The following is a 10,352-nucleotide window of genomic DNA, read 5'->3' on the forward strand; positions in this document are numbered from 1 at the left end:
TGAGGAGTCTCCACCTCAAATGTGCTTCGTTTACTGCTCTAGGTCACAGTCTAGCAGACCTAGATGTCTTCCTAATCTTCTCTCAGCATTACTTGCAACAACGTTGGTTTTCTCGCTCTCGAACCATTGTTGCCGAGACCGATTCAGACTAGCCACAGTGGGTGTAACTTCAGCAGTAACATCGAGTCCAATTCAGCAAATTTGCCTATATGGCAGCGAGTTAATGATGAGAGAGATACTTATAGTAAGTTAGCTAGTTATTGTAACATCACAACACGGAGATCATAACAACAACTTACAGGCTCATCGAAAAATTTAACAAGGGACTAGATAGCTTGAGAGTGGGATTTGCTCCTCCGGCGATGGAGAGATATTCTTAGGGTCCTCTCGGTGTGACGACATCCATCATCGTATGGCCAGACACATGTGACTATGTCACGGGGATGTCGGAGCACGACAACGAGAAAGAAGAATAAAACCAGTAATGAGGATAACGGTATAGTGAGCATGTGATGACTCGGGAGGATACCGATGCATCCTGGGTTTTGTGAAGTATCCCGAAGCAAACGGAACACCACATGATAACCAAAAGCTCACTCGAATATGGGCGTCCACTGTTCCGCTATCGGTCATTTAACGGACGGTTTCGTTCATGTCTACGAGTTACTGAACCTACGGGCTCACAAGATTAAGGCAATCACGATCTACAGAGTGTTAGTGGGACGGTAGTGATGATAATATATTTGTGGAATTGATTCATAAATATTTGAAATAGTTTCAAGAGGATACGAAGCGTTTCGGGGTCACCGGAAGGGTTTCAGAGTTTATCGGGCAATACCGGGTATTCCCGATAATTAATATATAGGTGGAAAATGTTTTTGATGATGTTAAATTATATATAAAATGATTTATTAATTATTAGAAGGCTTTTTATTAATTTAAATATCAACGGGCCTTAAAAGACCAAGAAGTGGAGGAAGAATTGGGTCACCAAGGCCTAAGAGGGGGAGGCGCCCCCCTTCCCCCTTTGGCCGACACAAGGGGAGGGGAGTCCTTCCCCTCCTCTTGGCCGCCCCATGTCCCCTCCAGCCTATATATACATGAGATATTGAGCTCTTTTGGATACACAAATTTTGGAGCCTCCTCTAGTTCATCTAGCCCTAGTTCTAATTGGTCCTAGCTGACTAATTAGAGATTGGTCTAGTTTCTCTAATCCTCATAATTAGAAGCCTAGTGTGGTTCTAATCTCCTCCCTCCAATTCTCCGGCAACAATTAGCTTTGGATGGTGAAGCGCTGCTGGATCGTGAAGATTGTACGCTTGCAACCAAGTAGATAGGTCGTGCTTTTCGGGTCTGTTTGGATAGTGTCCACACTAAGTCGTGCCTGGCCTGGAGTGTCCCTGAAATGTGCCTGAAGCCTGTTTGGTTGATGTCCTGAAAAAGTTGTTGCTAACCTGGCCAGGTTACCTGACATTTTGTTTAGGCTGGAATCTGATCCAGGTAGTGTGCTTAGCCTCGACTAGGATGCGCTGAGAAAAGGACGCCTGGGTAGCTGCCTGGGCACTGTTTTCCCGCCTCGTTGACATTATGGGCCTTCAATCACCTTCGACCATGCTAGTAAATTATTTTAATATTTCACCAGGCCAAGCCACGAACAAAATAGATGTTGTCCAGGCCAGCCACACCAGGCACAAAAGCAAGGAACTACCAGGCTCCACACTGGCAGACTCTTTACCCAGGCATGAAGCTCAGACCTCCAACCAAACATGCCCTTTGTCTTCGGTTCGAGGGACTGTTTGTGGGCGTGAAAGATGAGGAACTAGCCAGACGAAGAGCCCAACACACCACACATAACACAGATCTACATCCACGTTCGAAAATCATTACCTAGACAATGAACAACCAGAAGATTAGTTGTTACCTTTGCAATTTTCTTTTCCTTCTTGTAATTTTGAGCAAGCTTTGTACTCTGCTTCAAGGGGAGTTTTACCTAGAAGGTTTTAATGAGACATCTACTAATAAAGCTCAATATTTATTCATATGACACTTTGTCTCTTTGATATTCTTTTTGTATTTCTCAATATTTTTCTCTTAATTTAGTTTTTCCTGAATTAAAAAATAAAAGGCTCGGATGGCTGAAATGGCCCACAAGGCCGAAAAGTAACACCGGCCGGCCCGCGGCTGTGCCGTGCCGGGCCGATCCCCATGGCCGGACCTTCCGGCCGTCACGGCACAGCCCATTTACAAAATGGCCGACACGTCCATGCGCGCCGGCCCATGCCCACGTGGCCAGGTTTGTTGCGCACCGGCGGCCGGCCCCACCCCCGTACCTCTGGCTCGATGGCATCATCCCCGCTTCGTCCCCTCACGCAACCACCCTCCGCCCGTCCAATCCACCTCACAATCCCGCCGCCGGCCGGCGCCATGTCGCCCCCTTCCACCCCATTCCCCTCCACGGCCTCGCTGCTCCTCGCCGGCAGCAGGCTCCCGCGGCTCCAGATCCAGTCGCCCCGCGCCCCCACCAAGCCCCCGTACCGCTCCGCCTCCCCCTCCCCCTACCGTCCGTGGCTCCGCGGCGTCGCCAGGCGCCCCCTGCTCGTCCCCGCCTCCGCTTCCGTCCTTCCCCTCCGGGTGACGGTCGCTCCTCCGCTGGGGGTGGAGGCTGCGGATGAATCGGGCCGGCCGGCGGCTGCTCCTCCCCTGGGGGCGGAGGCTGAGGATGAACCGGGCAGCCGGCTGGCGGCTGCGAGGAGGGTCGCAGTGGCGCTTATCTGCAGCGCGCTGGCGGCGGTGTGGTGCCATCGGGCGCTTGCCGCGGGGGCCGCCGCGGCGGGCGCAGGCGCGGGGGCGTCCACGGCGGTGGAGGCGGCCGATGTGGTCGGCTGGGTGGCGCTGCGCCTGCGAGGGAGCTGGCCCACGGTGCTCCAGGTTCTGCAGCTGCTCAGGGAGCAGGGCCTTGTTCTCGCCCTGTTACTCGGTCTCTCCGCCTTCTTCTCCATGGCCGAGACCTCCATCACCACGCTCTGGCCCTGGAAGGTCCGCGAGCTGGCTGACAAGGAACCTGAGAACGGCGTGTTCAAAATGCTCCGAAATGATGTCACTCGCTTCCTCACAACCATACTCATCGGCACAACCGTGGTTAACATTGGCGCGACAGCCATTGTCACCGAGGCAGCCACAGCAATGTTTGGTGAAGCAGGTGTCAGTGCAGCAACAGGTGTCATGACTGTTGCCGTTCTCCTTCTTACAGAAATCACACCCAAGAATGTTGCAGTCCACAATGCCACAGAAGTTGCCAGGTTTGTGGTCAGACCAATCGCTTGGCTTTCAATCATCCTGTATCCCGTTGGGCGTATTGTTACAATTATATCCATGGGAATTCTAAAGCTTCTAGGCCTGAAAGGGAGAAGTGAGCCATATGTGACTGAGGATGAACTGAAGCTAATGCTCCGGGGAGCGGAGTTGAGTGGTGCAATTGCGGAAGATGAGCAGGATATGATTGAGAATGTGCTCGAGATTAAAGACACGCATGTCAGGGAGGTGATGACACCTTTGGTAGATGTGGTCGCAATTGATGCAGCCGCAACACTGATTGATTTCAAAAACCTATGGGAAACCCACCAGTACTCTAGAGTTCCTGTATTTGAGGAGCGCATAGATAATATCGTGGGAATTGTATATGCAATGGACATGCTTGAATACGTTGAAGAGGCTGAGAAGTTGAAGGACATCACTGTTAAGGAAATTGCACATATGCCTATATACTTTGTCCCAGATTCAATGTCCGTTTGGAACCTGCTGAGAGAGTTCCGGATCAGACAGGTTCATATGGCAGTGGTCCTCAATGAGTATGGTGGAACGATTGGTATCGTGACATTAGAAGATGTGGTGGAAGAAATAGTTGGTGAAATCTTTGATGAAAATGATTCAAAGGAGGAAATCCAGAAGAAAACAGGTAATATAGTAATGCTGGAAGATGGAACATTTGTTGTTGATGCAAACACATCTATAGACGATCTTTCTGAAGAGCTTGGTGTTAAAATACCAGAGGGCCATCAGTATGAGACCGTGTCTGGTTTTGTTTGTGAGTCCTTTGGCTATATACCAGAAGAAGGTGGGAAAATGCTTGTGATACTCGAGAGGGATAAAAGTGAGGAGAATGGTGAATATCAGGACGAAGGATCTGATCACCAAGATGAACGAGAAGCAACTCAAGCTTATGAACTTGAGATACTCGAAGCTAATGCAAGAAAGGTCAGCAAAGTATGTTTCAAGCCAATAAGCAGCGAATGTGTAGACGTTGACAACAAGGGTGTCAACCGGCTGATGTCAAAAAAGATTATCAAACGGAAGAAGAAGGACTCTGGTAATTCTTCCGACAGTGATGATGACGATGAGTGCCCTGATATAACAGAAAATGGTTGCCCTGCAGAGCTAGTTTCATACTCAGATGATAGTGCAGAGCTAGAAGATTCTGGCAGTTCTATGGGACAAGGTAACAAAGTAAACAATTAGCACCATTGTACTACTGGCAATAATTACAGCTCACCAACCTCCTGCCCCTTGTTGCAACATACAACCGAAGAAGAGAAAAGAGGGAAACATAATAGGCTATGGAAAACAGCGACAGTAACACTGAGGAGACTGCGAAGACTAACAGCTTAGGACAACATTTCTAGTAGCAGTAGTAGTAATCTAGAGGTGCAATGAGGTGTCAGACATCAACTTCGCTGGGCCACAGTGAGCGAATCGCTGCCGAGCTGGATGGTTTTGCATTCCGAAGCAGTTGTGATGGCTGGCATGACCGGACAGAAGGCAGTAGTGCCACACAGAGGCCTGTATGGATGCAGCAGCTCTGGGTGGAAGAATCATCTGACCGGCGACTCTGTTCGATTCTGGTTTTGTTACTGACAATGTGAGTGAAGTCGGGCCCGTGAGGGGCGAGTATCTGGTAAAGCCTCACCTCCCGTTTCTCCTTGATCCTCTCCAGCTCGCTGAACCTTTGCTGCAGCAGCGCGATGGAGGAGAACATCAGTGTGCCTTCAGTGCCATGCACCCCCACTGATGATCGATGAAGAGACATGCGATGATTGACTGCTCTCGTGTTGAGTTGGTGGAGTTTTCGTTTGTCTGGCTACTTTGGTCTGCTTTCTGTGTGTGTGTGTGGGGCTTTAGTGGTGGCAGCGGGGAAGAGCATTGTGAGTGCTTTTTTAACCAGTAAGTTTTGTCGCGGTGCAGCTCGTAAAAATAAGTCAATTCCTGGATCCAACTTTTCATAACTGAATTGCATGATCTGTTCATTGAGTGCCTCTGCCATGTTCCTACTGTTATAGGTGGGGATTTTAGTTTAGTTAGATATCAATCTGATAAGAATAGTGACTCTCTGGATTTTAAATGGCGTGATAGGTTTAATGCATGGGTAGATATCTGGTCTCTCATCCACATTCACTTATCTGGTAGACAGTTTACCTGGGCTAACAACCAGAGAAACTTTATTACGTCTAGGATTGATAGGATCTTTTGCACCACAATTTAGATGCTATTTTCCCTTTATGAGGCTTGGCAGTGATCATGTCACTTTTTCTGTGGGAACCTGCCTATAACACCTAGGAAATCTAGTTTAAGTTTGAGAAGGTGGTTGGCCAGGACTGAATTCTTGAAACTATTAGGAAGCTTGGAATAGTCACTGTGATTGTTCCAACTATATAGATGTTTGGCAATTTAAAGTAAGAATGTTTAAGAAACCATAAATGGGTTGGAGTGCTAACATAGAGGCTGCAATGAGAGACCATAAGAAAAGTATGTTTGAGTATGATCTCTTAGGCCCTGCTTGGAATGGGTGTAAATCTTTACACCTGTATTTATTTTACAAGTGTAAATTACAGGTCACCTCTTGATTCCTGCCTGGAATGAAAACGACGGGCGGGTCTCTGTATCCTAAACCGGCCAGAAATGAGTTGAAACGCTAATCGAAACGGGGCCTTAGATATGAATCTGAGATATCCTATGTGTCTTATGTAGATCATGCTAGAATGCAGGAGGTTATTATAGAAATGAATAGCTTTTCATCTTTGGGTGATGGGAAGAAACTAAGGCTAGAGATCTAGGGACAGATATTTTCTCTAGGGGGATACAAGTACATCTTGCTAATCAAAGGGAGAGGAAAGCCCTAATCCATGAACTAGAAGGACATGAGGGCCTTGTAATGTAACTGAAGTGGAGGACGATAGAGGTAGCAACTGATTACTACAAATATCTTGTTAGCTTTGAGAACAGACCTGACATATCATCCCTTGGAGAAGATTTCTTTAGAGAAGAGGAAAAGTTAACTTAAGGAAATGAATTCACTTGATGCACCTTTCTCCGAGGAGGAAATGAAAGATGTTGCTTTTTATTCTTCTTCTGATGGAGCTCCAGGCCTTGATGGCCTTTCTTTTACAGTATGCTTTAGCAAAGAATATGGGATGTCATAGTGATTGCTTGGGGAAGCAATGATTTAAACTTGTTTGATGGCCTTTCTTTTACAGTATGCTTTAGCAAAGAATATGGGATGTCATAGTGATTGCTTGGGGTAGCAATGATTTAAACTTGTTTAGACTGAACTTTGTCATGCTTACTCTCATTCCTGTTTAGCGAGTATCCCTGTGCCACATACTCTCCTTTTTTAAACTCCTCACATGGGCTTTAGAAATGATCAACACTCAATTGGCCAACTGCATGCGGAATGATTTTGAAGGGCACCATAAATTACTGTAGATGCTGAGTACAGTAGCAAATACTAAACCCGATGTAGTGTGTTGTAAAGACACTTGTGCTTCTTTCATCTGGAAAGGTGTCATTTGGGCCTCCAAATATGTTAGATTAGGGTGTCGCCGGAAGATCGGTAAAGGTGACATGACCATGTTAGCAATGGGACTTGTATCATATTGCCATTTGCCAATGAGGTTAATACAACTATACAGGATGTCTCAGATGGCCGCCAAGTCAACTGTACTTTTTCGTAGGAGTTTTACCCCCGAAGCCTATACAACAATGTCAAAACCTAGAAAACCTACCTGTTAGTAGAGCATTAACTTTTCATTACATGGGAATGAGATTATCTGGCAGTATGAATCGATGGGTGTTTACTCTAGCTCTCTCTATAAATTTTTGTTAATTTCAGCAGAGTCATATCATACCTATCTACCTTCCTGCTGTTTGGAAACTGAAAGCCCCTAAACTTCATGAGTTCCTGTGGTTATTTCTCAGAATAAAATTATGACTAGAGACAACTTGAGCAAGATGCATATGAAGAAACCACTTGAAATGTTTTTTCTGTAGGAACTTGAATCAGTGCCCCACATATTCTTTGAATGGGTTGCTGCCAAAGTAATCTGAAACAGTAGTGAAATTGGCATCAATTCGTTGCACCTACAGCGGAGTAAGATCTGAGCTGCTGTACAAACTGGTCGATGTATCTCTCATGCCGCTCTGTATCTGCTACCACCTCCTGCATCCTCGCTGCGCCTGCCAAGAAGCCCCTCCTCGCCTCTCCGTCAGCCATGACGGCCCGGACCGCCGCCGCGACGACACGGCGGTCGAACGAGCCGTCGTTCTCGTCCCTCGCCACCTGCAGCCCCACCTTCTTCGCCTCCATTTGCCTTGCGTTCGGCCCCTGGTCACCGAAGATGGGCAGCATGACGAGCGGGTGCCCGAACAGGAGGCCCTCGATCAGCGAGCTCCGGCCGCAGTGCGTCAGGAACCCGCCCACGGCCGCGTGCGCCAGGATGCTCATCTGGGGAACCCACTCCGTGGTCACCAGCCCCTGGCCACGCGTGCGCTCTTGGAAACCAGGAGGGAGGATGTCGGCGTCGACGGCGGCCGCGCCGGCGCCGCTGGGTTTCCTGAGAGCCCAGAGGAAGTCAATCCCGGAGCGCTCCAGCCCGAGGGCCAGCTCGTGCTCCTGCTCCATGCGCAGCGGCACCTCGCTCCCCAACGCCACGTACGCCACCGAGCCGGGCGGCTGCGCGTCCAGCCAGCGCACGGTGGCATGCTCTGCTCCGCTGGTGGCGGCACGGCGGGCTGCATCGGCTGAGGGCGGCAGAAGGCCGAGAGGAACGACCGGCTTGCCGAGGATCGTCGCCGCCAGCGGGAAGAACTCGGGTTCCCACTCGACGCAGCTCCGGATGGCCACGACCGTGCACCTCTCCTTTGTCAACAATAAGCGCTGCATGATGGACATACCCGACACGCCATGGTCGTTGTAAATCGGCTCCCTCCCCTCTCGTTCGTAACGGGGAGGAGCGCGCGCTCCGTCGTGCTCCGACGGCTGGCTGTGACTAAGCACGGTGGCGATCAAAGCCGCGGTCGGGGGAAGCATCGCGCACGGCACCCGGTGCTCCAGGGCGGCGGCGGCGGCCCAGTGGTGGAAAGTGTCGGCGATGATCCAGTGAGGCCTCGTGGCCTCGCCGGCGCACGCGGCGGCCAGGAACTCCGCGAAGGGCGCGGCGAGGCCGTCGAAGGCCTTCCAGTGGAGCTCCCGCTGGCCTTCCGGGACGTCGTTGGTGGACTCGGCGCCGTCGGGGAGCCCGTCCACGCGCGGCAGCGGGAGCGCCACGAGCTCCACGCGCGGCGCCGGCGGCGGGAGGCGCGCGAGGTTGCGCGGCGTGGAGACGTAGGACACGCGGTGGCCCCGGGACGCGAGCCGCTCGGCGAGCTCCAGGCACGGGAGCAGGTGGCCCAGCGCGAGCCACGGGACGATCACGATGCGCAGCGGCGAGGATGATGGCCCGGCGTCGTCCATGGCGAAGATCAGGAGGTAGCTAGCTCGTCCACTAGGTGGTGCGTGGCCTGGAATCGGGAGCTTGGTGGTGCTCTCTGTTCGGGCTCAGTGCTCTGCTCACGCGGTGGGCTGGGCGAAATGAGATTCCGTGTATTTGTTGGGTAGTGTCGACGCTTACTTTCCACGCCCGGCCGTAGTGGTCAAGTAGGACTCTCTACTCGGCCTCACCTTCAAGCGGTAAATCTTGTTCTTGCATTTTACTTATTTATTTTATTAGTCTTTTGGACGAATGTTTGGGGGAGTTGTTTTTATCGACTACGAGGTGCTATTGTCGATATTCCGGTCATTTTGAAAAACATATTTCAGTCATTTCAGAAATGATTCTAACAAATCAAGAAACAAATTTCACTCTTTTTAAAACATGGTTTCCCTTGTTTCGAAAACAAATTTCACTCATTTTAACACCGATTTCACTCTATTTTAAAAGTTAAATTCACTCATTCCAAAAACTGATTTTACTTGTTTATAAAAACAAATACACTCAATTCAAAAAATAGATTGGAACCACACAAAAATCGACCTGAAGGTTTTTACGCGAGGAGTTTGGTTGTATAAAAAGTTTGAGAAATCAGAATATGGGTTTAAAAGACATAACTGATTTAAGTTAGGAAAGGTGGAATAAAAGGGTGGATTTGTATGGAAGAGAGAAGAGAGAATGAGGAGCGCATGCATGCAACTCTGTTGTAGGCTTCTTTTGGTTTGCAGGAATTATGTAGGAATTTCATAGGATAGGATTTTTATAGAAAAAATTCCTTTAGAGCCTTTTGATTGGTAGGAATAAAATCCTATTTCTATGGAGGAATTATTCCCATCCTCCATATTTCATAGAAAATAAATATTAGCATAGACTCAATGAAAAAAGTCCTATGTTGTGAACCAAAGGACATCTCTTTTTTTATTACAATTTAAGATACATGTCATCTTTTTTTCTATCACTATATGTTCCTTCGTTTTTTATCCTATGAACCAGAGGAAGTGGTAGTGTCTCACAGGAAGTGGTAGACCAGAATTTTTGGGGTCCACCACAGGTGAAACGCTAAGCGGCGACTGTAGGGCGATTGCGAGGCGATCCCCTGACGGTGCTAGGGTTAGGGTTTTGTCGTCGGGGGTGGTGAGATTACGGTGGTGTCTGGGGCGGCGACTGCGTCTCCCTCAGCACGGACTGGTGTAGTCTTCCTCCTCCAAGGTGCGGAGCCATGGCGGAGAAGGCGACGGTGCAACCTGTGGAGATCCCGGTGTCAAAGGCAAACCCGGCGACGACAACGACCCCGGGGAAAACTGCGAGTAGGGGTTCTTCTAGATCCCCGATCACATGCAAGACGCCGGATCTGACCGCAAGTCTCTCCGCTAGGATGGGAGGGATGGTTTTGCTGGACAAGGAAGCGGAGGGTTTCGTCTTCGAGGAACCAGATCAGATCCTGCCCAAGAACATGAAGTGGTCATCGGTGGGTAAGGCTTTCTTCCTGCGACCGCTGAACAAGACGGTGCTGGAGAAAATGATGCAGAGGGCTTGGGGACTCCATCACGAGGC

General features: G+C 49.5%; 2 protein-coding genes across 2 annotated transcripts; one reads left to right on the forward strand and one right to left on the reverse strand.

Moving 5' to 3' along the window:
• The first annotated feature begins 2,353 nt into the window (after positions 1 to 2,353).
• On the forward strand, positions 2,354 to 5,279 carry LOC123113886 (DUF21 domain-containing protein At1g55930, chloroplastic). Its single transcript, XM_044535206.1, has one exon. The coding sequence runs from the start codon at positions 2,425 to 2,427 to the stop codon at positions 4,513 to 4,515; it is 2,091 nt and encodes a 696-aa protein (XP_044391141.1). The 5' UTR covers positions 2,354 to 2,424; the 3' UTR covers positions 4,516 to 5,279.
• Positions 5,280 to 7,205: 1,926 nt separating this feature from the next.
• On the reverse strand, positions 7,206 to 9,009 carry LOC123113887 (UDP-glycosyltransferase 91D1-like). The gene has a single exon (XM_044535207.1). The coding sequence runs from the start codon at positions 8,780 to 8,782 to the stop codon at positions 7,397 to 7,399; it is 1,386 nt and encodes a 461-aa protein (XP_044391142.1). The 5' UTR covers positions 8,783 to 9,009; the 3' UTR covers positions 7,206 to 7,396.
• Positions 9,010 to 10,352: the final 1,343 nt, after the last annotated feature.

Source organism: Triticum aestivum, chromosome 5B (assembly GCF_018294505.1).
Source record: "Triticum aestivum cultivar Chinese Spring chromosome 5B, IWGSC CS RefSeq v2.1, whole genome shotgun sequence".
Lineage (NCBI taxonomy): Eukaryota > Viridiplantae > Streptophyta > Magnoliopsida > Poales > Poaceae > Triticum > Triticum aestivum.